The sequence below is a fragment of the Arthroderma uncinatum genome, assembly GCF_011692745.1.
Source record: "Arthroderma uncinatum strain CBS 119779 chromosome Unknown scaffold2, whole genome shotgun sequence".
NCBI lineage: Eukaryota > Fungi > Ascomycota > Eurotiomycetes > Onygenales > Arthrodermataceae > Arthroderma > Arthroderma uncinatum.
The window spans coordinates 1,894,176-1,922,028 of NW_022983864.1; the positions used below are offsets into that span (position 1 = coordinate 1,894,176).

Consider the following 27,853-nt stretch of genomic DNA (forward strand, 5'->3'; position numbering starts at 1 on the left):
AGTGTTTCTCTCCCTTGTGTGATCAATTGTCTCATATTTTGCAATTGATGCAATGTCTTTTGTCTTGCGCTTGAAATCATATGCTACTAAAGCCATAGTAGGATAGACATTATACCAACAAGCAAGAATGAGATCATCAAAGATTTTATGGCGATGAAGTTCCGGGAACTCCGTTCCCCCAAATCGGCGATCCCATTCCTCCGAGCTGAGAATGGTATCGTCATAGGGTTCATGGCCATATACCATAAAGTACAGCAGCGTTCCAACTGCAAATTATTCGGTTCTAGCGGAACAGAGGCCGTATGTGCCTTTCAACGGCCCAGCAAGTATTGGCTTAGCTCGCGGAGGCAAGGCACCTTCGAGAAACTGTCCGATGGTGGTAGCACGACCAAAATCAGTCAGCTTCAAGTTAAAATTCGTGTCAAGAAGACAGTTGCCTGCATATAGATCATTGTGACAGAAGCCCATTTTTTCGACATATTCAAGGGCTGAGGTCATTTGTTGTATCCATCGAGCAATAAGAGCAGGATCCTCGTATTCCTTCACACCGATAAGACGCCCATAAATCCCATTTGACGTTGCCTCTCGCTCCTGACGCTCATAGAAGCGCTGGGCGATGGCCTTATGTGCGCAATATGATAGAAAAATATGGTCTGGGAGCACGAGAAAACATTCGACTATATCTGAGCATCGATCTTGGCGCTCTTTAAGGCATTTGTAGAACGCGATCTCCTTGAGGAAAGGATGCTCTGCTGCCTCTTCTTCAGGGGTTCGGTCACGACGAACAGTTTTCACCACAATGGCAGGACTGACGTGATAGATATAAGCGTCGAGTCCACCGCCGACCCAGTTGTGTTTCTCGAGAACGTCAGTGTAGTGGAAGCCCATGGCAAACTCCACCTTCTCCTCTATCCTCTATCTCTATCTCTATCTCTTCTCTTCTCTTCTCTTCTATCTCGTCTTTTCGTGTCTTTTGACGGACTTTTGGCGGACTTTACGCTTAGTCATCACGGACGGACAAAAGCAATAGCCGGATTACCTAATCACGCCGCTTCTCCGACTTTTTGTCCGCGATTTCTTCTTCTTCTTGATATCAAACGTCAAACGCGTTTTTCCATCTCGATGCTTCTTCGCCTTAACGTTATCTCCATGTCACCGTGGTAAGCGCGCCCCTGTGCTGATGGATCCAGGCTCCTGACTGGCGCGTCGGCCCCTTTCGTGTACCCACACCCGCCAGATGAGGTGTTTCTAACATGCCCGACTTCGTATGGATGTTCGAGAAGAGTTATATGACTCAGGCACTCCAGCTTAATCCTGCCCATCGTTAGATTGGATATCCATAATCTAGACAGGCCGGACGAACCTGTTGCTAACTCCGGACGAATTTCTCATACTGACGCACACGTCGTATCTCCTTTGCAAGGGCTGTACGGAGGCCCGGCGACAAGAACGGAGAGATGTTGCGCCCGGCGAGAATCATTATCGCGGCTCACCGTGTCCACGATAACGAGCCAACATCATTCTTACTGCTCATTACCTCATTATGGAGTCGGAAGGCATGAGCTTTTACGCCGCAGCCGGCACTGGTTGGTTGCCGATCGTTCAGCCTAAGGATCGCATGATTCAAGGCTGAGATCTGCGGATAGCACGATGTCCGTATATAAATATCTGTTAGAGATCCTTCGCCAGGACGGATCTCTACGGAATATATAGCATCCAATTACTTTTATATAGCCTCGTCAATATCATCATTCCATTGACATAGATTCTTTTTCAATTCCCTTTCCAAAAGAAAATCCCATCATACATACGCTCAACATGGATACAGCATTAGGGACCGAGAGGTCAACTCCCCAGCGACCTTTGTCGACATTGTCCGGCCATACAGCACAGGGAGATGCCCACAGCCTTCCCAAGGGCTCTCACAACCCTTCCTCAGCATCGTTCCAGATAGAAACTGAGAAGCCGGATGGGCTTGTGACAGCAAACAACACTGCATCCAGCGGAGATGAAGACCAAACAGAATATCCCGGCAAATTTGCCCTCGCATTCATCATTGTCGCTCTTATTCTTTCTATATTCCTCATTGCTTTGGATATGACCATTGTTGCAACTGCAATCCCAACGATTACTGCCCAATTCAAGTCGTTAGACCAAGTGGGATGGTACGGATCGGCGTTTTTCCTGACTGTGGCTTCATTCCAGTCCACATGGGGGAAAGCCTTTAAATACTTCCCGCTCAAAACTGTGTTCATGCTCGCCATCTTCGTGTTTGAAATCGGCTCTTTGATCTGTGCTGTTGCAAACAACAGTACCACCCTGATCGTTGGTCGAGCAATTGCCGGTGCTGGTGCATCCGGCTTGACTGGCGGTGTCTACACGATCATCGGATTTTCGGTGCCACCTCAACAACGACCTGCGTTCACCGGTATCCTCGGGGCGACCTATGGCGTTGCTAGTGCAATCGGACCCCTCCTTGGTGGTGTGTTTACGGATAAGGTGTCCTGGCGATGGTGCTTCTATATCAACCTCCCAGTTGGAGCTATCAGCGCGGCTATCATCTTCTTTTTCTTCACGGCCCCCCCGGCTTCCAGGCCGGTAAAGGCTCGTCTGAGCGAGAAGCTCCTGCAGATGGATCTGGTGGGAACCTTTACCATCATGGCGGCGGTCATCAGTTTCCTGCTGGCGATGCAATGGGGAGGAACCACCAAGAAATGGTCCGACTCAGATGTCATCGGCACACTCGTCGCTTTTGGTCTGCTGGTCATCGTTTTCATTGTCAATGAATGGTGGATGGGCGACAGAGCACTCCTCCCGCCACGACTATTCAAGACATACAACATCATGATCAGTTCCATCTACATCTTTTTCTTTGCTGGGCCGTTCTTCGTCCTGATCTACTACCTCCCCATCTACTTCCAGTCGATCAAGCACACTTCCGCTTCAGACTCTGGAATTAGAAACCTGCCATTTGTACTCGCGGTCAGTATCTTCTCCACCGTTTCCGGTGGCCTGATTGCTACCTTTGGCCATCTCAGTTACCTGATGGTTCTCGGCTCTGTCATCCTCACCATTGGCTCCGGGCTAGTCTACACCTTTGACATTTCCACGCCCGCGGGTACCTGGATCGGATACCAGCTCCTTGCCGGCATTGGAGGAGGTGTCGCCCTCCAGATTCCAGTCATTGTCAGCCAAGCTCTAGCAAAGCCTGAAGATCTCTCCAGCGCCACTGCCATGATTCTCTTCCTGCAGACGATGGGAGCCGCCATCTGGGTGTCTGCCGCTCAAACTGCATTCGTGAACAGACTACTTCTGAAATTGCCCCAGTTGGCGCCCAACGTGAACCCGGCTCTAGTTATTAGAACTGGAGCTTCGGAGCTGCACAAGGTATTCTCTGGGAAGGATCTTGAGGGCGTCATTACTGCCTATGGGGACGGCTTGAAGGTGACCTTTATCCTCTGCATAGCACTTGCCGGAATCTCTGTTCTGGCGGCGGTCTGCATCAAACCATTGAACCTGAACAAACTGCAGGAGAAGAAGAGCGAGGCTGGAGATGCATGATTTCTTTTTATCCTATCTAATTTCTTTTTATTCTGTCTGATTTTCTTTTCTTTTCTTTTCTTTTTGCTTTATTTTTGGGCATTTGCATATTTCCCATCTTAAAGACTTAACGTGGGTTATGAATTATGTGATTTATATATAGTAAAAGACGCATAGCGACACAGCATTAATACTAGAGATTATATTCTGCCGACTTCCACCCCTCTCTTCTCCTTTAAATGTACGGAGTAGTCCCTTGAATATTTAAACCTCGTCCATGTGCCCGTATCTATATCGTCGGCACGGCATTAATAATGCAGCCTCCATTAGTAAGACACCTTCGGGGTTAACGACTTCAGCTTTCCATCGAAGCAACATAAAAGCCGCCGCCAGACCCACATCGCGATGCCCAGCGTCGCCTTAAATTTGCTGTGCCTGCACGACCGGATAATACAGCTGCCTGACACTTCTTACTACTTGCAAACAGAGTCATGGAGTCCTTTCGTCGAGCCCTGTCCGGCGACACGGATACGTCGCAGCACGACCAGGAACCGCAGCGTAAGAAGATGCGCAAGGGGACGAAGAGCTGCTATGAATGTGCGTTTCTACCTGACCTTTACACCGGATTCCAAAGAAAAGGGAAATGTCCATAGAACCGTCATATTAATGCCGTGGTAGGCCGGCGTCGAAAGATTCGCTGCACTTATGCGGCCGCCCGGCCGGGGATATGCAACGAGTGCCATGCGCGAGGGTCCTCCTGCATCGATCAAGAACATGCGCCGATGAGGGCAGAGGCTGCGAAGCTTCGAGTCGGAGACCAGAGCTACAGCTTGAGGGAAAGGGTGGCGGCGTTGGAGCACACCGTGAGTAAGATGGTGAGGCGGATGGATGAGAGCGATAACGGTATATCGAACGAGCGCGCAAGCTGGCCCTACATGGGCTCGCCTACCGAAAGCGTTGACCGGGGTTGGTTCCCTTGCTTTGTTTATTCTATTTCTTGATCGTTTTTACTTTGCTAACATTTAACGACTCTAGATACCAAAGCGTTAGGAGCCTGTCCGCAGGAGACAGTTCCGGAAACGATACCGGCTCGATCCAATTCCACCGATCTTGGGAGAACCGGGCCAGACGCAGCTCCTCTTTTGACCTTATTTGATAACCACATATTCACTCGAGATGAGAAGAACCCCGATGCGGAGGCCTCGAAATCTGCCGACCCGGTAGCGATAAAATCAAAGCGCGTGGCCCTCGCGCTACGGGAGCTCCTCCCTTCCCCTGTCCAGCTGAAAAAACTACTTGGCTCAACGGCGATGGTGTGGAACATATGGCGGGCCAGGTTCCCAGAAATATTTAAGCCCGAAGCTCTCGAGAACCCGGCTGATGTCGGAAAGATTCTATTCAGCATTGTCATGACTATTGACCAGGACTCGACGAATTTTGATCTCCAGAGCCTTAAGATCCCCATGTCTCGGGACAAGTATGTCGAACAGTGTCTTGCTGCCATTGAAAAATATATTCTCGACGACGATGACATTGCTTCGTCTCTGTCTGGCATAGAATGTATTTATATGGCAGGCAAGTATTATAGCAACATCGGCCGCCCACGCAAGGCGTGGCTTCTGACCCGTCGTGGGATAAATTTTGCTCAGCTATCCGGTCTACATCTCCCAAACAACCGTCCCTCATCAGACGATGCATTAGGTGTTCGCCAATTGCATATTTGGTGTGGGCTTGCATGCGCAGACCTCTATCAGAGTTCGCTCCTTGGATTGCCTTATTCAGTCCCGACTCACCTCTTGGCGCCTCATATCACACACCTGTTGAAGGTCAAAAAAATGGATCCAGGCGAAGCGCACATGCTACGTGTTTGCATTCCACTAGGATCTATAATCGATAGGAACCAGGATGGAGGCAACATGTCTTTACCACTTACCCTGAAGATCGATCAAGAGCTAGAGGCCATGGGTAAACAGATGGGGGACGATTGGTGGGACCCAGCTAAGATAAATCATCTGGATCAAACAGAAAGAAGCAGTCGACTCTGGTCACAATTCGCCCACCATTTCGTGCGCATGATACTGCATTTGCCTTTTATGCTTAAGGCGAATACCGATAAAAGGTGCCAATACTGTCATAATGCTGCTCTAGAATCGGCCAGGCAAACTATCGAGTGTTATCAGGGCATATACGACATTCACAGTGCAGACCGTATATTCTGCAAGGTGATTGATTTCCAAGTTTTTACGGCTACAGTTCTCCTTATAGTCCATCTACTGAGCTCTCCGTTTGTGGATGACCCGCAGACCCGTGCGGACTGGAGGCTAGCTATGAGTGTTGCACGAATACTTCGTCTTGACCCATACTTACGGGAGGATTCCGTGAGCTATCAGTCGGCGAGTGTCATAGAGAAATTGTGCGTGTGTCGAGATGCTGATGGAGCAGTGGTGCCGGGCTTCAGAACCAAAAACTGCAACCAGGCGCGAAGAATCATATTACCATATTTCGGAGCTGTCAATATCGTCGCCGGAAAGCAGCTCAAGGAGCAACAGCTACAGCAGCAACAGCAGCAGCAACAACAACAACAGCAACAGCAACAGCAGCAACAACAGCAGCAAAAACAGCTCCAACAGCAACAACAACATTCACCTCTACAGCCCACATATCAGCAACAAATGAGCCCTCCAAACTCTATACCTGAGAAACACACCTCCACAAACTCAAGTGGATATACTACACCGCAAGATCCTCCTTCGTTGCCATTATATAACACCCAGCTCCAAACTCCTAGTCACTCATCATCGTATCTGCAAGGTGGCATTCCTTTACCCGAACCCAATCTTGACGTTAACCTCAACCTCAACCTTATGGACGATGCAGGAGGATTTGGTAACCCCAACCTCAATTTAGATCTATTTCTTGGGCAGGGGTGGAATTTCGACTGGATGGATGGACAAGGGTTTCAACCTGTCTAAGAACACCAACTCTATTGGGTTACTTGCTAGGATGTTTTGTTCTTTTGGTATACTGCACTCTGAGCGTTGTAAAAGATTGGATATCCCTTTACGCGTTTGAGATAGTTGGAATATTCTGTATATAATTTCAATTAATGGGTAAATATTTTACCTTTTCTAACTGGAAACAGTGGTAATAAACCCTGTCACTCCCCGTGGTTGACGAAAATGACATACACCAAGCTCATACCCATTATACTCCAAAATACCCAATGTTTCACATGTTGAATAACGACAAACAGATTAAAGAGCCCCTTCAAATGTCAAAACAGCCAAGAAGAAAGCCACCCAGGCAGGAAAATCCGCAACGGTCCATCGAATCCTATGAACGCTCAGCCAATCTTTCATCTCAGCCGAGCCACCCCTCTTCGAAGTATTTTCCTTCAAATGATCGATCGGTTGGGAAACCCAGGGAATAAAGGTCAAATGGCCCAACGCACAAGCCACACCCAAAGCGTACATTTTGGCACTGAAAGGGAGAGCCATGGCGCCTTCTACGATGGAAGCGTCGTTGTTATACGAGAGGTATATGTTGGCAAAGGAGGTAGAGGTGGTTATGGTGATTAGTCCAATGACTATCGTGACGCCGCTTTGAAATACTGTTTTGAACCAGCGAGGAAGGACAACGTCGGCTTCTTTGCGGATAGATGGGTGTAGGAAGGCGGAGTTCATGATGAGTTCGCAGGTCGAGTACATTACACTTCCTGTGCTGCTGATGAGGGGAGCTAGGCGGAGGAGCCTCATTGGGTCGAATAGCATTCCAGATGCCATGTTTGCGATATGTTTATTTCGTGTATGCCGGTCAAATGAGGGTAGAGGAAGCTGATTAAGAGGAAGGGGTTCACTTGACTTGAACGAACAACGGGGCTCCAAGCTCCCTTTTAATATTTATATCAGGGCCATATATCTAGTGCTAGAGAACTAGTATCCGCCCGGCGAAGGATGTATATATTATAGCCACTGCTCTCCGGAGCTTCCTCGCTAATTGCTGGGAAAATCCTCCGATGATTGTCGGGCCCCTGACCAGTTCAACCAACCTACCTAGAAATTAGAAATACTATGTACTATACCAACCCACTACTTCCTCAGCTTAAGAACGAGCGTAAATATAGGCTAGGAGGAAGCTCAACAGTATCTCCAAGGGCTGCCCTAGATATATATTCTTCGTATATGGAGTTAGCACTCAACTCCTTAACTCCGATATGGCCGGTTCTCGGCACGGATAAACTAGGATCCGAATATAACTATTTCCGATCTCGCACCAAAGATATTTTTTGTTCTGGCATTTTTCAACAATCAAATATATCAAAAGCCGATTGAATATAAAGATTTTTCTCTAACCGTTTGAGCTGATCTGTGAATCGCTATTTGGGGCCACTCTCCATCGACCCCCACCAATTGCTTACCACACTCTTGCCCTAGCCCTGACCCACTAGTACGCAAGGTCGGCCAGCTTGGAAGTTTCTTCAACGATGACCTAACTAACTGTGGCCCAGATTGCAGCGAGAATGGTGAAACTCGGCCCAGGCTGTACTTGCCTTCTTTGGCACTCTAAGCATCCTCCGGCTTTGGTGTGCTGTTATATTTAATAAGCGCCCAGCTATGGTGGAGCCGTCAACGGTACTGATTTCGTGAATACGAGTACAATTTGATGGCGCTGTTCTTCACCAAGGCTACTTCAACGACTGGGATACGAAGTCCTCTCGTCTCAAGCAACGGATTGGTATCTCTTTGCAGAAAGGGTGACAAATCTCATGCAGAAAAATAGGCAGAACTCCAAGTTCTGCCTACTCTGGATATATTTGCCCCTCTGGTGTTCACAAGTGGACTCGCCAAGGTATCTCTACGTTCCAGTGATGGAATATTCTTTTATTGCGGAGCCTTCGTGAACTTGGATCAGTTCCTCGTTATCAATCACCGATTATAAATCCTCACTCCCTCCGAGCCAATAATATGATGCACCTGCAGGAGAAAGTGATTTCTCTGTTTATCACTTTCTCATTTTTATGATGCCCTACTACATTGCGAAGTGAATGACTTTATATCTTCATCATTTCACGCTTAGACATATTACTTTAAAGGAAGAAGGCTGGATTTCAAGGTCTCGAGGCAGTGCCGGAGCCGGTATCATTAGATTATATATATATTCCTATAGATGGATGTCAGGGCTAGCACAGACCGCCCAGGTCACAGTGCTCTTGGAACGTCAACCTCTCGTGGCGATGAATACCATGGATATGGCAAGGAAACGAAAGACAATCTGGGGCCTGGAGCGAACAGAGATAGCATAGAAGCACTGGAATGCTACGCTACAGAAAAAGGCAGACTCCCACAGCGGCCTGATGGATGGCGGGTAAGTTATGAATGCATTTTTACTTAGAACTTGTCTTGATACTGAGATAATATAGTGGACGTTGGCAGTTATCGTGTTGCTTGCCTCTGCCTTTCTCTACGGCCTCGATACTACAATCGTGGCAGACGTTCAAGCACCAGTTGTAGAACAGTTTGGGGCCGTTCAAAAACTTAGCTGGCTAGGATCAGGTTTCCCCCTAGGCTCGGTTGCCACAATACTTCCAATGTACGGCACTATCCCATAACCTAGGTTGTTCATTCGTTGCTAATCATCTCGCAGTGGCGCACTATACAATATATTTAGCATCAAAATCGTGTACATTGTTTCTATTGTTCTGTTCGAGGCCGGAAGTGCATTATGTGGTGCGGCACCAGACATGAACGCCTTGATTGTAGGAAGAGTTATTGCCGGAATCGGGGGTTCTGGAATGTATCTTGGGTAGGTTGTCCAAATCCCTTCTCCCATCTTAAGGTGCAGGAGTTAACATATACTAGGGTTCTTACATATTTCTCCGTGTTTGTTTCTGAGAGACGACAGCCGCTTTATGTGAGTATAGCTGGGTTCGTCTGGGGGCTAGGTACTGTTATTGGGCCAGTTATTGGAGGCCTATTTGCGCACAGTGAAGCCACTTGGAGATGGGTATGTCACTAGCCGATCTATCATCTACTTTCGTGTATTGATCCTGGGTATAGGCATTTTATATCAACTTAGTTCTAGCCGCCGCGAAAGCCCCAGTGCTTTTACTGCTGGTCCCAGATTATCTGCCAAATACCCAGAAGAAAGCTTTCCAGAAGCTAAAGGAGCTCGACGTGATTGGAATGATACTCAATGCCGGAATATACGTTGGATGGGTAATCCCAATGACGTTCGCTTCAACACTCTGGGGGTGGTCTGATAATCGCACAATCGCCTCTTTCGTGGTATTCGGCGTGGTATTTATTGCTTTTGCCATCCAACAGGGCGTTCCTCTCTTCACGACTGTAGAGAGGCGCGTTTTCCCTGCCCAATTCTTAAAACGATCGGTGATGGTACTTTTATACATCAGCACATCCTGCACGAACTCAGCTCTCCTCGTCCCCGCCTACTACATCCCACTTTTCTTCCAGTTCACTAGAGGAGACAGTCCTGTGGATGCCGCTGTCCGACTCCTGCCTTTAATCATCCTTGCGATTGTCTCAGTCATGGTTCAGGGAATAACTATGCCTTTAGTTGGATATTACGCACCGTACTACACGATAAGTGGCGTTCTAGTAGTGGTGGGTTCCGCTCTCATGTCGACTGTTGGCGTGGATACCCCAGTCGCCAATATCTACGGGTACAGCGTTATCCTTGGAATAGGCACAGGACTTGGTGTACAAGCTTCCTACGGAATTGCTGCAGCCAAGGTCAAGGAAGACGAGGTTCAACATGCTATCAACTACATCAACCTGGCTCAAATCGGAGCGGAGACTATTTCGCTCACCATAGCTGGAACAATCTTCCAACAGCTGGCTTTCAAGAACCTTTCTCTATATTTGGCTGGCCGAGGTTATACCTCTGCAGAACTAGTTGCCGCCATCGCCGGGACTCAATCCGTGATTCTTCAGAATGGCTCTGAGGAAGTTAAGACACTAGCGATCAAGGCTATAGTGGAAGCCATGAAGAAAGTGTATGTGTCTATGATCGCTGCTGGTGGGCTCCAGGTTGTGTGCTCCTTCTTCCTGCCACAAGAGAAACTATTCATGAAACCGGCAGCCGCGTGAGCGACATTTTATCCCTTTCTGGTTTTGGTGGTAGGGATACAGGAATAAGATCAGGCGCTTGACAGAGAACCTGGACAGGGGTTCCTGGACATGTCGACCAATGCCTTTTAATAGGCGTGTCGATGCAAAGGGATAGAGCCAGATCTACTACACGAGGCTATTTAGATTGTCTCTTCCAGTACAACGGGCGATTTGGACGGAGCGCCAATTTTTACTTGATAGCGAGGCTAATCAGGGTCCATACTGGTTTAGTTGTTGGGATGTTGAAAAGGGCAAAGCTAAGAGCATGGTGGAATCGTGTGGAGGATAGGATACGTCCGATGCCAAATTCTTCGATACAACGATGGTTGGCCTGGTACAAGCGATCTAACCAGGCTACGGATCTATGGAGTGAGAAATATATTAAAAATATCCAAGTTTTTCAGGATGTTTAACCGTTGACCTAGCACAGGTAATTTCTATCTGGGCCGAGGACAGCATATATTTTATACTATAGGTTACTTTGACAATGCGAGAAGTTACACTGCAATGTAGTAAGATATATGACGATAGAGTAATAGACGGATAACGGTCTTCTTACTACTGGTATAAAGGTATAAAAGTGATGGCCCTTACCACGGACACTTCCATTCTTTAGCCAGGTCTGATCGCCCCAACAGAGGAGAGCACCAGCAACATCGTTTGATTCCGAACCTACCATGAAGTTCAACCTCATCCTCATTACAGCCTTCCTGGAAAATCAGGTCCTCTCTACTGCTATCCCTGGAGTCAACAAGAAAACAGACCTCACTAATGGCATCGTTGACGACGCCGTAAAACTCCTCCCTCCCAGCGTCCCTGGTATGATTCCAGGTGGAATACCTGGAGGACTCGTTAATCGTGACGTTTCTCCTGTTGATGCAGGGTCTGTCATTACAGCCAGAGCAGTAAGATCCCCCCTGTAGCTTATTGATACCTGCTAACGAGTCAAATAGGCGTGCTCCGGGCAGTGTGCTGGACTCGTATGTTACTGCGCGAGCGAGAGAAGGGTATGTGCCTGTAGTGGTTTAAGCTCTTGTACCTGTAATTAGAACAAATACTGAGCACCATGGCTTGCATCGACGAATATATCTCTGGATATTCTCCATTCTTTGGCGCCTTGTTTGTCTGGTCTATACATGCCGCTAGTCCAACACAAGCATCTCTTTGCCATTTCTATGCTCGATTTCGGATGACAGTACTTGTGAAAACATAAATATGAGGCTTCTGTGTTGTTATTGGCTCGTAAATTGGTGAATGCGAGGAATGGGGAGTAAAGGGGCTCTGATATGGGTATCTCGATGCCAACGGTTAGGGATAATCACACTCAAGTAACTTTGAAATAACCAAAAAAAAAAGAGATGGTGTTTATAAAACGTTGAGCCAGCTAAAATCTGTATACACGCTTTAGCATCCTCCAGGTCACTCTGTTCCCGTCATCTGATTGCTTCACGGGGTGTTTTTAAGTCGTTTTTACGTGATGATGTCAACAGCATGCGCCAAGCCACCGTCTCCTGATCCAACCAAGCTGAAATCCAAGGACAGATTAACCAAACAAAACACCAACGTCAACCTCAAGCCTACAACCGCCCTCGACCTCTGACGAGAGATACATTCTATAAATCAATGCTGCTATTGCGCTAATTCCGTTGTCGATATCATTGAAGCTCAGTGTACGTTGTACCTTCCCCTGAAATCGGACTGTCCGCCTCCCTTCTCGACTCCAGGCGCATAAACCGAGGATCAAAACTAACAACATATTTCTCAAGGACGATCTTGTGTGCCATATTCCATAGACACTACACCTTCCATTTCTCTCGTAAAACGTTGCCAGGCGGCCGCCGGAGAGTCCAGGACCTAGGCAAATAGCTCCGCGAGACAGACTCGTTCGTCGAAGTGCGATCGTCGCGGGAGGTCTTGTTGGATGCGGTTCCCGTAATGGCTTCAAACGGGCATTTCTCCTCTGTCGGGGAAGACGGCAATGGGAATAACTACCAGCATGGAGTCCAGGTGGTGGATGGGGATAAGGAGTTCAAGTACGCCACTCTCCTTGTTTATTCTTCGAAACGACCACTGTCAACCGTTTCTTCTTATCCGGAGGCTCACGGAGAATCTCCCTGAGAAAGAATAGACGTAACTATTTACAACAAATCGGGCCTGATTGCTGACTTTAATTGCACACGCACAGCCCCAACTTATCCAAGTACCTAATCCATGAGCACGTCACTCCAGCAGGATTCAATTACCATCTTATATCTGTCTTCGGATCGCAGTCCACTGGAAAGTCAACCCTCTTAAATACCCTTTTTGGAACCGAATTTAGTGTCATGTCCGAGACCGAAAGACGACAGACAACCAAAGGAATATGGCTCTCAAAAAATAAACGAGCTGCCTCAAAGGATAACGAAAAGATGGCAGACAATATTTTAGTAATGGACGTCGAGGGTACTGATGGCAGGGAGCGTGGAGAAGATCAGGACTTCGAGCGCAAAAGTGCACTCTTTGCGCTCGCGACAAGCGAGGTGCTTATTGTTAATATTTGGGAGCATCAGGTTGGGTTATATCAAGGAGCAAACATGGGGCTTCTGAAGACAGTATTTGAAGTGAATCTTCAACTATTCTTAAAAGATACAAAGTATGTCATTCTCCGAACTATCTGGGTCTTGCCTACGGAGTGAAGCTGACATTTTGGTGTGTTTTTGCTTGTATAGATCCTCTCCTCGATCCCTGCTATTTTTCGTTATTCGTGATTTTGTGGGGACAACCCCGCTTGAGAATCTACAGAATACCTTAATGCAGGATCTCCAGCGAATCTGGGCGTCATTATCCAAACCGGAGGGGACAGAAAACTCGACTATTGAAGATTACTTTGATTTTGCATTTGCTGGTTTACCTCACAAGAGCTTCCAGCCGGAAAAATTCGCCTCAGAAGTCGATAAACTTAGCACTCGATTCCGAGATGGTCACCGTGACCCCACGAATATGTCCGCTAAAGGCACCGCCGCTGTGGAAGGCGGCATTTTCCTTCCCGAGTATCATCGAAGAATTCCTGCCGATGGTTTCTCAGTTTACGCCGAGGGAATCTGGGACCAAATTGTGAATAATAAGGATTTGGACTTGCCTACTCAACAGGAGCTTCTGGCGCAATTCCGTTGCGACGAAATTGCTCGAGAGGTTCTTATCTTATTCGACGAAACCATCGGCCCCTTTGAAGTACAGCAAGCCGAAGGAGTTAATTCTGGAATCCCCCAAATCCTTGGTGGCCTTGGTGCTGCCATGCGTGCGGCTCGCGGAACGACAGTAACTAATTTCGAAACTGAGGCGAGCCGATACCATAAGCGCGTTTTTATGACAAAAAAATCCGAACTAGAGGAGAAAATAGACACGCGCCTTAAGGCTTTATTTGCTGGTCAACTCAGCGCTGCTCATAAGTCCGGCGTGACACAGTTTAGTGAAGCTGTTAGTTCCGCAGTTAAGGCAGGTCAGAAGAAGGGGGCCAGTTACGATTTTGCCGAAATTGTGACTCGGGAAAGGAAACTCGCAATAGAGAAGTTTGAAAAAGAAGCCAGCATCACAGTGGTAGAAGGGGCTCCCTGGAGTAACTACAAACAGGAGCTATCTCTTTACCAAAAGGACCTTGAAAAGATCAGCTCACAGCTGCGAAAGGACGAGATGAGGCGACTTGCTACCAGAGTTGAACGATGGGTGAGATCTCGCTTGGGCGATTCCATCGACCTTGAATTCAACGCCCTTGGATCAGGAAGAGGTGGCTCTAGAGCACCGGAAAGCGGAGACAAGCCAAACGAAAAGTCCATTTGGGATAGGATTTGGTCTCTCTTCGTGGACACTGTCCTGGACGCAGAGCGGAGGTTCACAGAACGAGCTAGCAGTTTCGATGCAAGCTTAGATGAAGTTGACGTTGGACTATGGAGGCTACGAAGGAAGGCCTGGAGTGTTCTGCGGTCTAAGATTGATGAGGAGATGATGGAGGGTAACATACTTCTCAAACTGCGCGAAAACTTCGAGGATAAATTCCGTTACGACGAGGCTGGCGTTCCACGGATCTGGCGGCCTACCGATGATATTGAGGGCATCTATACAGCTGCTAGAGAGTCGACACTCACCCTAATCCCACTACTAGCTCGTTTCAAGCTGAATGAAACCTCCGCACCTCCACCTTTGGATAAGTGGGTTGGCCATATGCCCGGTTCTGCAAGTTCGGCAGACGAAGAAGACCTCACCCCTATTGGTGGAGTCGACGAAGATGATGGCAAGAGCTTGGAGGAAGAGATGACTATGCTCAGCGAGGCTAAGAGGCAGGATTTGACAGTTCGCTTCAAGAAGGCTGCTGATGGCGTTTACGTTGAAGCCAAGCGAAGTGCCATCGGTGGAATCACCCAGGTTCCCCTGTATTTCTACGGTCTTCTTCTGGCTCTGGGTTGGAACGAAATAGTAGCTGGTAAGCACCTCGACATTTTATTTATGACATTTACTGTCGTTGACTAACATCCGTATCCACAGTTCTCCGAAACCCGATATACTTCGTGTTTCTCCTCGTCATCGGTGTTGGTGCCTACATCACCTTCCAACTTAACCTCTGGGGCCCAATGATAAACATGGCCGAGGCAGCCTCACGCCAGGCCGTCGAAGAAGGTAAACGACGACTCCGGGACTTCCTAGAGTCGTCTGATACCGGACGACAGGCAATGGCGATGTCTGGCCGTAATGGCCCGCGTGTTGAAGAGTACGAAATGTCATCCAACCTTAAGAACAAAGGAAGACGCGCTGCTGCGGACGACGATGACGACGACGACGATTTGTAAGGTACTATATTCTTCCCTTCCACCATATTTGCCAAGCGGGAATTCTACCATTGGTTTCGTTTTTCTTTTTCTTCTTCTGTTCATAGTTTTGTTTTGTTTCCCTTCCGCCTTCATCGCTTGGCAGTTATCACTTCCACTATTTAATATTTTTTTTGCATGAGTGGTTGTGTGTAGGAAAATTGGGAGGGGGAACCTTTTTGTAGAGCATGATATAGAGTGGTTCAAAAATAAGACAAAGGAGCAGAGCTTCTCCTGCTTTCGTTTATCCCATCTAGCTATGATATAGTGGAGATATTACTCGCGCCTCTTTAAACGCGATAAGCGCTGAGCTTAAAGTATGTGGACCAGTGGTCACGTGTTAAAGATCTTCCCTCCGACTGTTATCGTCATATCCAACTGTTCTTCCTCTCAACTTCACCATCTATCAACGCAGGTCTTGGGAGAGCAAAGTGAAAATGGGTTCCGTCGTTCTCCCCCATCTTACCACTGCCTGGCATGTTGACCAGGCCATTCTTTCCGAGGAGGAACGTCTAGTCGTCATAAGATTCGGTCGTGACTGGGATAAAGACTGTATGTACCCCTCTCCTTGCGTTCCTAGAAGCTGTTCAAGGTAGCTAACCATGTCTGTACATTATCCTAGGCATGAGACAGGATGAAGTTCTCTACCGAATAGCTGACCGGGTCAAGAATTTCGCCGTGATTTACCTTTGCGACATCGACCAGGTGCCTGATTTTATCCAGATGTACGAACTTTACGATCCCATGACGATAATGTTCTTCTTCCGCAATAAACATATGATGTGCGATTTTGGAACCGGAAACAATAATAAGCTCAACTGGGTGTTGGAGGATAAGCAGGAGTTGATCGATATCTTCGAGGCTATTTATCGAGGTGCGAAGAAGGGGAGAGGTTTGGTTGTCAGTCCAAAAGGTAGGTGATTTTCCGGAGACCCTGTGCCTAAAAGAGTGTTTTTGACTAATGTCTCGCTTTCTATGAATAGATTACTCGACCAGATACAGATATTAGGCTGCTTGGTACGCCTGTCCACGAAATGATTATGGGAATACACAAGAGAACATGGGCACCACTAGAATATTTCTACGGGGTAGGTCCCGTTTCCGTCATAATACATGACAACCTCTCCAAAGTTCATTGAATATGGAAACGAGGATGGCCGCTCTACCTCTCTTTAATCGTGAGGGGAACTCCCAGCTTCAACGAGACCAGATTGTTATATTTTCATGTCCTAGCATAATGGTATGTTTTGCTGTAACTCGCTTCGTTTGCCTTTTACCTATGTCTTACCAACGATTAATCCGAAGCTCACAAAGGAGCACTTTTTTATTCCGGCTAGTACCTAGAGAGCCGGACATTTCCTCCAGGGGGTTGACAAACAAAATCTCTTCTAATACGTTATCTACGGCAAACGATAAGGCACTGGGTTAGGTTACTACTACGGAGTACTCTTTGTGAAGTCGTCCCCCTAGCTCTGTTCGATAAAGAAATACTCTGAGATTTCCACTTAGTCGTCCTTAGGTAGTCTAGAGCCGAATCAATCAATATTTTGAAGTGCAAACGAATATGACGTATGCCTATAAGGACCTAGCACACAGGATATATATTGCAACTATAGCACCCCACCAGCTGTGATAGTAGCGTCCATTATACTCCGTATGGTCCTCCCTGATAATGAAGGCCAGAGTCTGTTCTTTGATAGAGGGGTGTAATGTGACCACTTGCAACTACCAAATAGGCAGATCGCCTGCAGCATCCTAACCTACTCCAGCATAACATACCAACCGAGGGAGCCAGCTATCCAATTGCCATCGTCTTTCATTGTTCCGCTGTTCCTTCGTGAGTTCAACCATCTCGTATATATATATGATGACTAAGCGTATTTACTCTCAACCTCGGCACAAAATCACATGAGAAGGCCCCTGTGCGAATGACGCGCGATCGCGAGTTCAACTCTTTTAACTAGGAAAACGCCATCATCCCCCAAGCAATTCGTTTTGTTGACGCTGTTCCTTGAGGCTGCGACTTTCACTCGTTTCTCCCTAGCATTTGGCTACCTCGTCGGCCTCTATTAAAGCTTCTTCGCCCTCTCTCGGACATATACAACGAGCAGCCTTGCGGTTTCCAATTTATTGCGGCTGAGAAGGACCAGATCGCAGAAATACATCCTGCCTAACCTACTTGAACCCTAATACTCCGATTATCGTTTAAGAAGGCTGCGCGGTCGGAATTGGAATAGAATATACAAGGCTAAAGCGGAATTCGCGATGACGGTGCTATCAGTCCCGGTTGCGCTGGCGTCGCTCAGCCTGGCCATCAAACGAGTTCGTTCGCAACTGACCTGGAAGAACCTCGTCTTGCTGTATATTCTCTTTAATCTCAAATCAGCGCCCTTCTCGTGGCATGTAAGGCTATCTAATGCGATTTCTACTCTGCTATTCCTCTATTCCAGTAACTCTTATTTCCAACCGCATTCTGGTTACTATTCAGCTCGCTAACCTATCTCAACAACTCGAATAGATTCGCTTATTCTACCATTTAATCAGAGGCATTCGGCTGAAGAAGCACATTTATCCGGATCCTCAATCGAAGGAGCACACTAGACCAGACCATGTTCACCCAATCTTCGTACCATCGAGCACAACGAGCAGGACCACATTATGGGAAACAGACTACAACATCCACAAATCCAACAGTACCTACTTCTCCGACCTCGACATTGCTCGTACAGGCCTGGTGACGGGCCTATATAGCCCTGGCCTCGAGCTTGTCAAACGAGAGATGAACAAGGAACTCGACGCCAACGGCAAGCAGTTGTACCCCGGCAGGATTGCAGTCATGCTGGGATCCGTATACTGCACGTTCAAGAAAGAAATTAAATCGTATGAGAAATACGAGATGCGAACCAAGATTGCGGGATGGGATGAGAAATGGCTATATACGCTGACCTTCTTCTTGCGCTTCCCGAAGCGAAAGGGAGAGCAGAAAGTACTACTTGCTGTGGGAATTAGCAAGTATGTTGTGAAGAAGGGCAGGAAGACCGTTCGCCCCGAAAATGTGTTACGGGCTAGTGGACTACTGCCTCCACGACCGGCTGGGGAGGAGCTTCCTTCACCTCCTACCGCCCTTGACACTCCTGCAAGCGGCGAAGCGATTGACTCTGGTGAATCCCTGGACGAGCCTCTCCTCCGTAAAGTACTGACTTTAACGGAGAGCTCTGATATCGACCAGGCCGTGTTGGAAAACATGAAGAAAACTCGTGAGACATCAGAGAAGGCGGGTGCTTGGGACTGGTATAGGATTGAAGAAGAGCGAGCTCGGGGTATGGAGGTTGTTCGGTCGTTTGTTAATATTGACGCGAAGCTTCACGAGGAAGTCGACCTATCCAAGTGATAGGCATTTCCTCTGGTTAGCTATTGTATAACATTTTTCGTTTTCATCAGTATATACTTTGGCACTCGCCGACCATCCATTTCTCACACATGGAACTCGGCGGTTATATAGAAAGGCCATCGTGCTTGGCAGGTTAGTTATAATTAACATACTTCAATGATAGTTTTTTTAAGTTAAGAAGCTTCAGTCTATATCAAAATATTAACCCTTGTCGATTACAGAGTAGTAGTAATTTTAAAGAATGGGGGGAATCAACATATATGTACAGCCATGATAACGCCCCTTTCAGCCAGCAGAGCGTGGATTCGAAAGAAAAGAAACGCAGCCCTCCGTCCCTTGAAAATGCTCGAAGAGAAGAAAAGAAAAGAAGTTGAACGTGCGCGGTGCAATTCAGAGCTTCATGTGCAACTGAACTGATAGAGGGTGGTCATTGGGAGAAAGAAGGCCTCCAAAAAAGAACTCCTTGGGACTAGGCGCGAGAGATGAGAGTTTCGTAAAAGTAGTTCCGTTGAATGGCGGAAGAGGATGAAGTAATGTACACTAGCAGGTATCTTTTTTATCGGCGGTAGGTCTATTGTCGTCGAAATATGCCGTAGTGAAAGATCGATATTTAGCAAGCGGTTGCAGCCATCGATCTGTATCCGAGGTGGAAATGAGGACGGCTTATTGATGCTTCGCCTTTATCTCCTTATCGTGGATTCTATGCTCTTCGGCATCGACCATATCCTTCCACAGGTCGTCAGGCGAGTTCTTATCCTTCTTCGTCTTCGCCCTGACGGCATCAGCGATTCCACGGCCTTGTCTCTGATCCGCAATCTCGAATGCAGCAGTGGCGCAGAGGACAGCCAAGGTAAGACCCTGAGCATACACACGGGCCTGTACTATCTTCTGGGGGCCAGACAGATACGGGCTTCGGCTGACGAGAGCAAAGGATCCAACCATGCTGGCAACCCAAGTGAGAGCAACGATCTTATATTTTTCCTTGCGGGCGAATTCAAAGACACGATCTCTGACGCTCATCTCTGCAAGCTCCTCCTTGCGCAGCCTCGTCTCGCGATCTTGTAGGAAACCGACTTCCTGTCTCTGGCCTAGGTCGAATGTTCTTGATCCATGGTCGGCGGCGATGATTCCGGTGAATGTTCCTGTTGAGGTGATCAGGAAGGCTTTCATGGGGAGCGTGAGGTTTCGAACACCGGCCCATCGCTTCGATGCTACCAGAACACCAGCCCAGCCGCCAACGAGACCTGCAATTCCGCCGATGGTCACTCCCTTAAGGACGGCCCTAGAGAAATGGTCAGTAACAGCTGTGTGAGGGAGAATGGAGCAACGGACTTGTTGTGAGCCTCTTCGAGTTCCTTGGTGAGGAGCTTCATCTTGATGTATGGCGAAAAAATATAGAAATATATCAGATAGCAAGCACGGAGACACTATTGCAGCTGTTTTTATATCGCGGGTTTATGAAGTTGAAGGAGGAGGATGACCATAAAAATTTGTTTGTGTCAGGATGCTCCACGGAGAAGTCTAGGCTATGACGTCTCCTGATACAGCGCATAAAAAGTACCCCGAAAGTCGCGATGCGGCGTTGCCAGGCGCTTTTCCTTCGCCCTCAGTGACCTGCAGGGACTTTCCGACGGCCAAAACTCGGCGGTCGGGGTTTGGCTCGGCATGGATACGATAATCAGGCCACTGTTGCGTCATGATTCCAAATCCACGCATAGACAGCAACAGTCGCTATATATATATATATCTTTTAGAGTATCAACACCTGACACATTCATCTCCAGGTAAATATATTTACTATCATTTATATCACTTCATTCGATGTTTGAATCGTCAAAAAGTCCAGGTTGGGATAAGGTTGCGTATGTAATGGTAGATGCTAAGTTAGGTCATGTGATAATGTCACTGACTAAGCAGAAGCTGTCTCAAAAGGGAAAGAGAGACGCCCTCACTCTGATATAACATCTAGTCAAGGGCTATACAAGATATTAGATGAGCAGTTACTCCCCCCTGATACCTCGCCACCACTCGCTTTGCCGTACAAGCTCTCCCTCTTCACCACCCAGCAGGATCCAGTACTTGTTCAAGAACGAAGGCGTTGCCTCCCAGCTGCGTACGTCCCAAGGCGTGCCAGTCGAAGCATACCCGGTAGAGACTTGTCGATCCCTCTTCCCAATGCCTGCACTTCCCCAGCACGCCAAACCGGCAAGTATGTCGTGGAAGAACTCGTCCTCGTCAACCTCTCCCTGCCCGAGGATAAGATTCTTTCGTAGCGTCGGGAAAGGTAGGATATCTATGTATGGATGGTGTTTGATGGTAATTTGTTCGCTGCTTGGCCGCAAGTCAGGCTTTAGTCTCTTAAATATCCGCTGTACCGCGTTGACCGTGTTTTCTTTGGTCGTATTGTCCGCTGTCTCCGCGATAGGCCGAAAGAACGGCGATAAGGGCTCGTCGGAACATATGACCGCTTCCGTGATACCAACATGTGTTGCAAGAGTGTGCACCGCGGAGATGGTGCACACTTGTTCGATGCGAAGGTTGTTAGCATACGGGTCTGCCACATCTTGTCTGAATCTGAATATCTTGATTTTTCCGGCCCGAGAGGGGTCTATGCCTTGTGTCTCTATCTGTAAGTGTGGAATGGAGCAGCCGCAATCGATGGTAGCGATCCAGTCAGGATGAAAACTGTTATCCTGAATGACAGCGGAATCATCGAAGCGCGTTGGGGGGTTCCAGATATTCAACATCGATGGGCTGTCATTCATATGTGGAACGGGTGTTGTAAAATCCCACAAGCTTAGTGCTAGTGAAGTATCATCCGACTGTGGAATACATGCCGTAGAATCCCATACACCTGGTATCAATGTGGTATCATCAAGCTGTGGAGTATGCGTTGCAGAGTCCCATGTGTTCAGTGTTAGGGTGCCATCTGGCTGAGGAATATGGGGTTGACATTCCCCCAAAGTCCATGTAGATGAGATGGAAGTAGATATGGCCGAGGCATCATAAGCTGGAAAGGTATTTGAGATGATTTGAGTTGCAGCAGTAGTTGTAATCACTTCAGATTGGCCTACGGCTGGAGGTGTTTCAATAGCACTGCTCTGCAAAGTAGATGCTTCAAGCGCTTCGAGATAGCCCAGACGCTCACGAAGCTTTTCACCTAGCATACAAATAATCAGTTTTTTGGGCTTTCCAGGAATTTCTGTGTCCACAATCTATAGATAATGATACAAGAAGAGACTTGCACTCACGGTACCTCCTTTGTGCTCGGACATTTTGCTGCCTTCTCTTCTCCGGGTCACGGCGAACAGGCTTCCGTTTTTCCTTTACTGCGTCACTATTCTGTTGCACTGCATCTTGGGCCGGCGGTGGCATCGTGTATATAGTCTAATCAATAAGGTTCGTTAGACAAGGTACGGTGCCTAGTAGATAAGATAGATGTCTAGTAGCAGTTGAGAGCCGGAGAGGCGTGGTTGGAATAAACTCCTTTAACTCTGGTGGCTTCGGGCCGGCGAGATCTGACTAAATTTCTATTGTGGCTGAGATGAAATAACTGAGCTATAAATAGTTAAAAGCCTTTGAACTTCCTCGGTATATACTTGGTGAATAATGGCTAAATAATCAATTGGTAAATCTATATTTTAGCTTAACCTAACTAGCTATAAAATATTAAAATGTGAAGAACTAAATAGTAATCTAGATACAGAATGTAGAGCGGAGTATATATATCTATATTAGACGCTGGTTTTGGCAGCCACTGGTTTCTTTTCCTTGGGGACTCGCACCCACCAGTACAACCCACACGCTGCAATGATATTAAACACGATGAACACCCACATGATGCCAAAGTTGCGCCACACGTCCGAGTAGTTGGATGAGACAGCTTTGAGGAAGACGTCGGTCTCACGGATGGGGCAGAAGTTGCAGTTGGAGGTTGCGAGCTCGTTTTCGACGTAGCCACCCATGGTGGATTGGTACTTTTTCATATACTCGCCACAGGTGCCGTTGAGCGGATCGAAATGTAGATACTCGTTTGTCGCGCATGTGACTCCTGTACCGGAGATGCCGACAGACAACATACCACTAACGAGATATGTGAATGGGGACACGCGGTACATAAAGATCCAGAAACCGGGAAGCTGGGTAGGGGTAGCGAGGACACCACAGAACAGAAGAGAGAGCATGAAGAGTAAGTTGCCCATGTTACCAGCATTCTCTGCAGACTCAAATGCTGCAATCATAAAGTGTGCGAAGGTAGATGAGAAGAGAAGGAAGGCCCAGATAAAGAGCCACATCTGCGCTCCACGGAGAGTGGTGGCATCAGTAGGTTCGGCATTGCGGTACAGGCCAATGGGGTAGTACCAGCAAAGGTACATAAAAACGGACATAAGCGTGTTCCAGGGGAGTTCAACCATAATATTTGCTATTATAAAAGCTTTCCATGAGTAGGCCTTTGATGGGCGTTCGCGGGCCTCGTACAAATCACGCTGGGCAACGAAATGTGGCATGATCTGTTGGATGAGTTGACCAAAAATAGTCAACAACATAAAGATGGAGAACATCTGGTTTTGAAGACCTTGAATAGTGTTGGGCGAGTTATACAGAGAGAAGCCGACGAAGAGAGCTGAGGTACTGCACAGCACTGTCTTGGAGTAGATATAAGTGGGTGAACGCCAGAGTTGCTGGAATACTCGGAGCTGAACTTCGCGGAGCTGTTCACTAAAGGGAGCGGCAAATTCGCGGTAGCTGGCCTTATCCTCTCGCATCTGGCCAGAAACGGTGCGGGTAAGGTCGACCTGTTGGGAACGTTCTGATTTCAGTTCAGCGAGATGTTCTTGAACATGTGCATATTCGGGGGAGTTGCGCCATGCTTTGTGCCAGTCGATATCAGTATGGGATCCAGGTGCAGCGCCAATAACGTCCAACATCCATTCCGCGGGGTTGGCAGCGGGAGGGCATGGAGGTCCGCCATTGCGCACAAAGTAATCAATAAGTATCTGTGAGTTTTCGCCAATATCTCCGTAATAAACGGTACGACCACCAGACTGAAGGAAGAGTAAACGATCGAATCGCTGGAACAAAACGGCAGAAGGCTGATGGATAGTGCAAAGGATAGCCTGGCCATTCTTCTTCAGCTTATCCAGGAGATCAAGGATAGCCCATGATGTCTGAGAGTCAAGACCAGAGGTAGGTTCGTCCAGGAAGAGAAGTAAAGCCGGCCTAGCAGCAAGCTCTACACCGATTGTAAGGCGTTTGCGCTGCTCAATGTTGAGCCCTTCTCCAGGTACACCAATAACAGCATCAGCATACTCGGTCATTTCCAGGAGCTTAATAACTTCCGTGACATAGTTAATCTTCTCTTGACGAGGAACATGCGCAGGCTGGCGTAGAAGAGCAGAGAAGGTAAGGGCCTCGCGAACTGTAGATGTACTTAGATGTAGGTCTTGTTGCTGAGCGTACCCGGTCTTGCGCTGGAAGGATTCATCGCGAGGTTTGCCGTCAACGAGAATCTCTCCACCGATAACACCCATAGTGGTACGAGTAGCCAGAACATCTAATAATGTGGTCTTTCCAGCACCTGAAACGCCCATAAGCGCAGTCAATGTTCCTGGTTTGACCCATCCGTCGACATGGTCGAGAATCCTGCGATCCTCCTTTCCGATCTTGATATCGTAGCAAACATCTTTCCATTGGACGATAGCAGTCTGGCGTTCGATTATGGCAAGCTCGTCTGATCGATTCTTCTCCAAAACGACACTGCGACCACTACCGCCTTCGAGGTCCTCCTCTGACTTGCTTTTCTTCAGGGCCTTGTGTCCACGGCGGAACACCAGGATCTCACCCTTCGGCTTCTTTTCGGTGACTTTTTCGGCAGCAATTAGATAGACAATCATGAAAAGGAACATGTAGGCAAATATAACGCCAACATTTCTCCACTTGTTTGAGGCTGTATAGCTGTAGGCTAACCTAATATAGTCGGCGCCATTGACGTAGGGCTTTCCAGGAATTGATCCAATTGCAGAGCAAACATGGTTGTTAGAACCGACATCCGCGTAATCAGGCCCCGAAGGGACGTAGCTGACACAAAGGAAATCGCGGTTGTTGAACTCGTTGACCATTATAGACTCAAAGCCATAACTGATAGGGTTGATGTATCCAATCCAGCGGGCCCATCCATGCATGTACTGTATCGGAATAGCGAAACCAGCGTACATACTAAGACCGAGAACCAGTATCGCGGCGAAGGGCAGGGCTTGGACAAGGGATCTCGTTACCGATGCAATGAACCGGAAGAACATGGACATGGTCAGAGTTACGATAAACGTAATGAATAAAAAGAAGAAGAATGCACCAGGTTCGCGTCTTAGGTTAGTCATGAAGTAGAGTAGCAGATTGTAGGCGATAGCATTAGTGATCTTGTATGGCAAATCCATCAGCATAGATGCGACTGCTTCGGCAGACGGGTGGTAGAGGGCATATCGAGAGTGTTTCTCTACAATTCCTCGTTGAGCGTAAAGGGTAAGCATTTCAAGGCCGCAACTAAAGGCGTTCATGAGAACGCCAAAGAAGAGGAGAGCACTGCGTTGGTAGAAGCTGTTGGTATCGCCCTTGAGGTTGTAAAAGATACTAGAGATGACGAGAGCCATAATTAAGTTTCCGATTAACGAAGAAACGGTGATACTTGGATCGCCCTTCAATCGTTGGAAACTGCGCCATAAGCATAGCTTAATCTGTTGTGTATACGAGAGAGTGTAGGGTGACGATACGCGCTGGACTTTGGCTTGCTGAGCTCTTCGAGATTGCTTAAACTTGTCAAGGTGTTCGCCGTCGGGTGCAAACTTCGTGTTATAAGCCTCGATGGCCTGTACAAGTTGTGCTCGCTCCGGTGATGCTTTCCACCGTGCAGCGAATTCATCAGGCGTCCGAGGCACACGGCCTTCATAGCCTGGCTTGACAACGCGTTCGAGGTGGCTAGTCATGGAAGTAAGGAAATCGGCATCAGTCTGTCGGTCAGGGCAGATGAACCCCATATCAAGGAAATATTTCTTAGCGGCGGCCGTGTGACCAAAGTAGATCTGGCGACCCTCGTATAGAACCAGGACCTTATCGAAGTAGTCGAAGGCGGCCTGGGGAGCCTGGTAAAGGGAAACACAGGCCGTGACATTGTTGATGTCTGTCTGCATGCGCAGGGTCTTGCAGAACTCCACGGCGTTGGCACTGTCCAGGCCACGAGTGGAATTATCCCAGCACTGTAGAGGCGCCATACTAAGGCAGGCTTCCGCAATACTGACTCGTTTGCGCTCTCCACCGGAAACACCACGAATGAAGTCGTTTCCTACGATGGAATTCTTGGTGTGACTGATGCCAAAAATGGCCATGATGACGTCTCTCATGTGGGTAGCATACTCGTTCACAGTTGCTCCCCCGGGGATGTGGCGTGGTGCTCTGGCCCGGGCAGCAAAGAAGAGCGTATCTCCAACGGTGAGCTTAGGGAAATGGACATCGACCTCGGCGGTGTATATGGCTTCTCCCCTGAACTGCTTGGCCATTTGCTTTGCACTTACACCTGGTGGCTGTTAGCAAGCAGGGAAAGCTTTGTTAGAATGATATCGGGGCGTACCTTGGTAATTAATGTTAGAGTTCTTGTCCACATAAAGGCCGTATGTCTCTCCGGCGATGGTCTTCAAGAAAGTCGAGCATCCTGACCCAGGCGGACCAAGAACAACGAGCATCTCTCCGGCCTCTACCAGTCCATCCAGGTTCTGCAAGATGTTGATCTTGCGCTGACGCCCGCCTAGGGCCTGTCTCGCCAGACTGACGGCCTCCAGCCAGACGTTGCCGACGCTCTTCTGATAATCGGTATCGGAGCCGAAGCCATGCACATTCAGGTCGTTGAAAGCTACACCGAGAGACCGCGGCGGATGTGCCTTGTTGTCTTCAGTGTGCATCTGCAGCATGGCCTTGCACCAGGCTCGGGCATTGAACTTTTCGCCATTGGGATCCAGGCTCGATCCGGGCTCGGCAGCAAAGGGATTATGTCCAGCTGTGGAATAAGTGCTCTGTTTCGTGAATTCTCTGGCCAGCTCATGAACCTCTTCTTCTCTCGTCTCCTCGCTGGTGGCGATGTCCTTTTCTTCACCCTCGCGGTCTCCGTTGGCCTCAACCAGACCCATGTTTGCGGGTATCCTGGTACGACGGCACCCGTCAAGCGTCAATCGAACGTCGTATGATAGAGAAAGATGAGTTTCTCAACTTGGCAGCCTAAGAGAAATATACGGGGCGGCCATCGTTAAATATGATATCGCCGACAGCCAAGCGTCCGGTCCTAAGGCTAGCTGAAGGAATATGGCTAACGTGAGCATGGCCACGACGCTTGGTGATCCATTCAAACGAGTGGCTAACATCGGTCGGCCAGGGGGTTGTTGGAGGAGTTCGTATAACTAGCTCTCGTCAGCCAAGTAACCCGAGTCGACATTCTCGTCAGCCACGTACAAAATCATTCGGGAGCGCTAGTTTAGCTCTTCCGGGGCGAGAAACCTGGGATTGCAGGGATCCGAGGATCCGAGATCTGGGATCAGAAAGCTCCGGCTTCCATCCTGTCCAGCTTCAGTTACACAGTATGGATATGGAGTATGGAGTATGTGGAGGAAGCAGGCTGACCGCTGCATCATCTACTCCGTACGTTCAAATCTGTGTCAAGTGTTAACTTGTACGATCAAATGCCTGTCAGTTCAGTTGATGGTAATGGCTATAAGTTAGTCGCTTCAACGTTCTGCAGATACAACCACTGGGCGAAATGGTCGAGGCTGACGAGCTTAGAGTAGTGATAGCTACTCTGTATCTAATCAGCCTCGCACAACGAATAGCCATGCCAGATTAGCTCTTGTGCGGCTGCTCCAATGCTATGTTATTATCGTCGAGGGACCGAAAAAAGCAAACAACGTTTCCTTCACAGT

General features: G+C 48.1%; 10 protein-coding genes across 10 annotated transcripts; 5 read left to right on the plus strand and 5 right to left on the minus strand.

Annotated features, from left to right (window-relative positions):
* Positions 1-273: 273 nt before the first annotated feature.
* On the minus strand, positions 274-888 carry GIQ15_02531 (TK/ABL protein kinase; the record flags this gene model as incomplete). The annotated part of the gene is made up of 1 exon (XM_033549948.1): positions 274-888. One exon carries the CDS (start codon positions 886-888, stop codon positions 274-276), a length of 615 nt encoding a protein of 204 aa, XP_033407109.1.
* Positions 889-1,818: 930 nt separating this feature from the next.
* GIQ15_02532 (MFS gliotoxin efflux transporter GliA) lies at positions 1,819-3,561 on the plus strand (the record flags this gene model as incomplete). The annotated part of the gene is made up of 1 exon (XM_033549949.1): positions 1,819-3,561. The coding sequence occupies one exon, from the start codon at positions 1,819-1,821 to the stop codon at positions 3,559-3,561; it is 1,743 nt and encodes a 580-aa protein (XP_033407110.1).
* A 470-nt stretch (positions 3,562-4,031) lies between these two features.
* GIQ15_02533 (putative C6 finger domain protein) lies at positions 4,032-6,512 on the plus strand (the record flags this gene model as incomplete). The annotated part of the gene is made up of 5 exons (XM_033549950.1): positions 4,032-4,137; positions 4,219-4,506; positions 4,576-5,505; positions 5,806-5,953; positions 6,329-6,512. 5 exons carry the CDS (start codon positions 4,032-4,034, stop codon positions 6,510-6,512), a joined length of 1,656 nt encoding a protein of 551 aa, XP_033407111.1.
* A 282-nt stretch (positions 6,513-6,794) lies between these two features.
* On the minus strand, positions 6,795-7,322 carry GIQ15_02534 (uncharacterized protein; the record flags this gene model as incomplete). Its single annotated transcript, XM_033549951.1, has 1 exon — positions 6,795-7,322. One exon carries the CDS (start codon positions 7,320-7,322, stop codon positions 6,795-6,797), a length of 528 nt encoding a protein of 175 aa, XP_033407112.1.
* Positions 7,323-8,706: 1,384 nt separating this feature from the next.
* On the plus strand, positions 8,707-10,646 carry GIQ15_02535 (uncharacterized protein; the record flags this gene model as incomplete). Its single annotated transcript, XM_033549952.1, has 5 exons — positions 8,707-8,904; positions 8,960-9,129; positions 9,184-9,342; positions 9,399-9,543; positions 9,597-10,646. The coding sequence occupies 5 exons, from the start codon at positions 8,707-8,709 to the stop codon at positions 10,644-10,646; spliced, it is 1,722 nt and encodes a 573-aa protein (XP_033407113.1).
* A 698-nt stretch (positions 10,647-11,344) lies between these two features.
* GIQ15_02536 (sey1) lies at positions 11,345-16,681 on the plus strand (the record flags this gene model as incomplete). Its single annotated transcript, XM_033549953.1, has 10 exons — positions 11,345-11,486; positions 11,621-11,674; positions 12,547-12,700; positions 12,853-13,299; positions 13,376-15,123; positions 15,186-15,483; positions 15,921-16,057; positions 16,128-16,418; positions 16,508-16,593; positions 16,637-16,681. The coding sequence occupies 10 exons, from the start codon at positions 11,345-11,347 to the stop codon at positions 16,679-16,681; spliced, it is 3,402 nt and encodes a 1,133-aa protein (XP_033407114.1).
* Positions 16,682-17,770: 1,089 nt separating this feature from the next.
* On the plus strand, positions 17,771-18,896 carry GIQ15_02537 (uncharacterized protein; the record flags this gene model as incomplete). Its single annotated transcript, XM_033549954.1, has 2 exons — positions 17,771-17,908; positions 18,024-18,896. 2 exons carry the CDS (start codon positions 17,771-17,773, stop codon positions 18,894-18,896), a joined length of 1,011 nt encoding a protein of 336 aa, XP_033407115.1.
* Positions 18,897-19,559: 663 nt separating this feature from the next.
* GIQ15_02538 (mitochondrial hypoxia responsive domain-containing protein) lies at positions 19,560-20,269 on the minus strand (the record flags this gene model as incomplete). The annotated part of the gene is made up of 2 exons (XM_033549955.1): positions 19,560-20,178; positions 20,229-20,269. 2 exons carry the CDS (start codon positions 20,267-20,269, stop codon positions 19,560-19,562), a joined length of 660 nt encoding a protein of 219 aa, XP_033407116.1.
* Positions 20,270-20,896: 627 nt separating this feature from the next.
* GIQ15_02539 (uncharacterized protein) lies at positions 20,897-22,271 on the minus strand (the record flags this gene model as incomplete). The annotated part of the gene is made up of 2 exons (XM_033549956.1): positions 20,897-22,056; positions 22,148-22,271. The coding sequence occupies 2 exons, from the start codon at positions 22,269-22,271 to the stop codon at positions 20,897-20,899; spliced, it is 1,284 nt and encodes a 427-aa protein (XP_033407117.1).
* A 359-nt stretch (positions 22,272-22,630) lies between these two features.
* On the minus strand, positions 22,631-27,070 carry GIQ15_02540 (multidrug resistance ABC transporter; the record flags this gene model as incomplete). Its single annotated transcript, XM_033549957.1, has 2 exons — positions 22,631-26,463; positions 26,518-27,070. The coding sequence occupies 2 exons, from the start codon at positions 27,068-27,070 to the stop codon at positions 22,631-22,633; spliced, it is 4,386 nt and encodes a 1,461-aa protein (XP_033407118.1).
* Between the last annotated feature and the right edge of the window lie 783 nt (positions 27,071-27,853).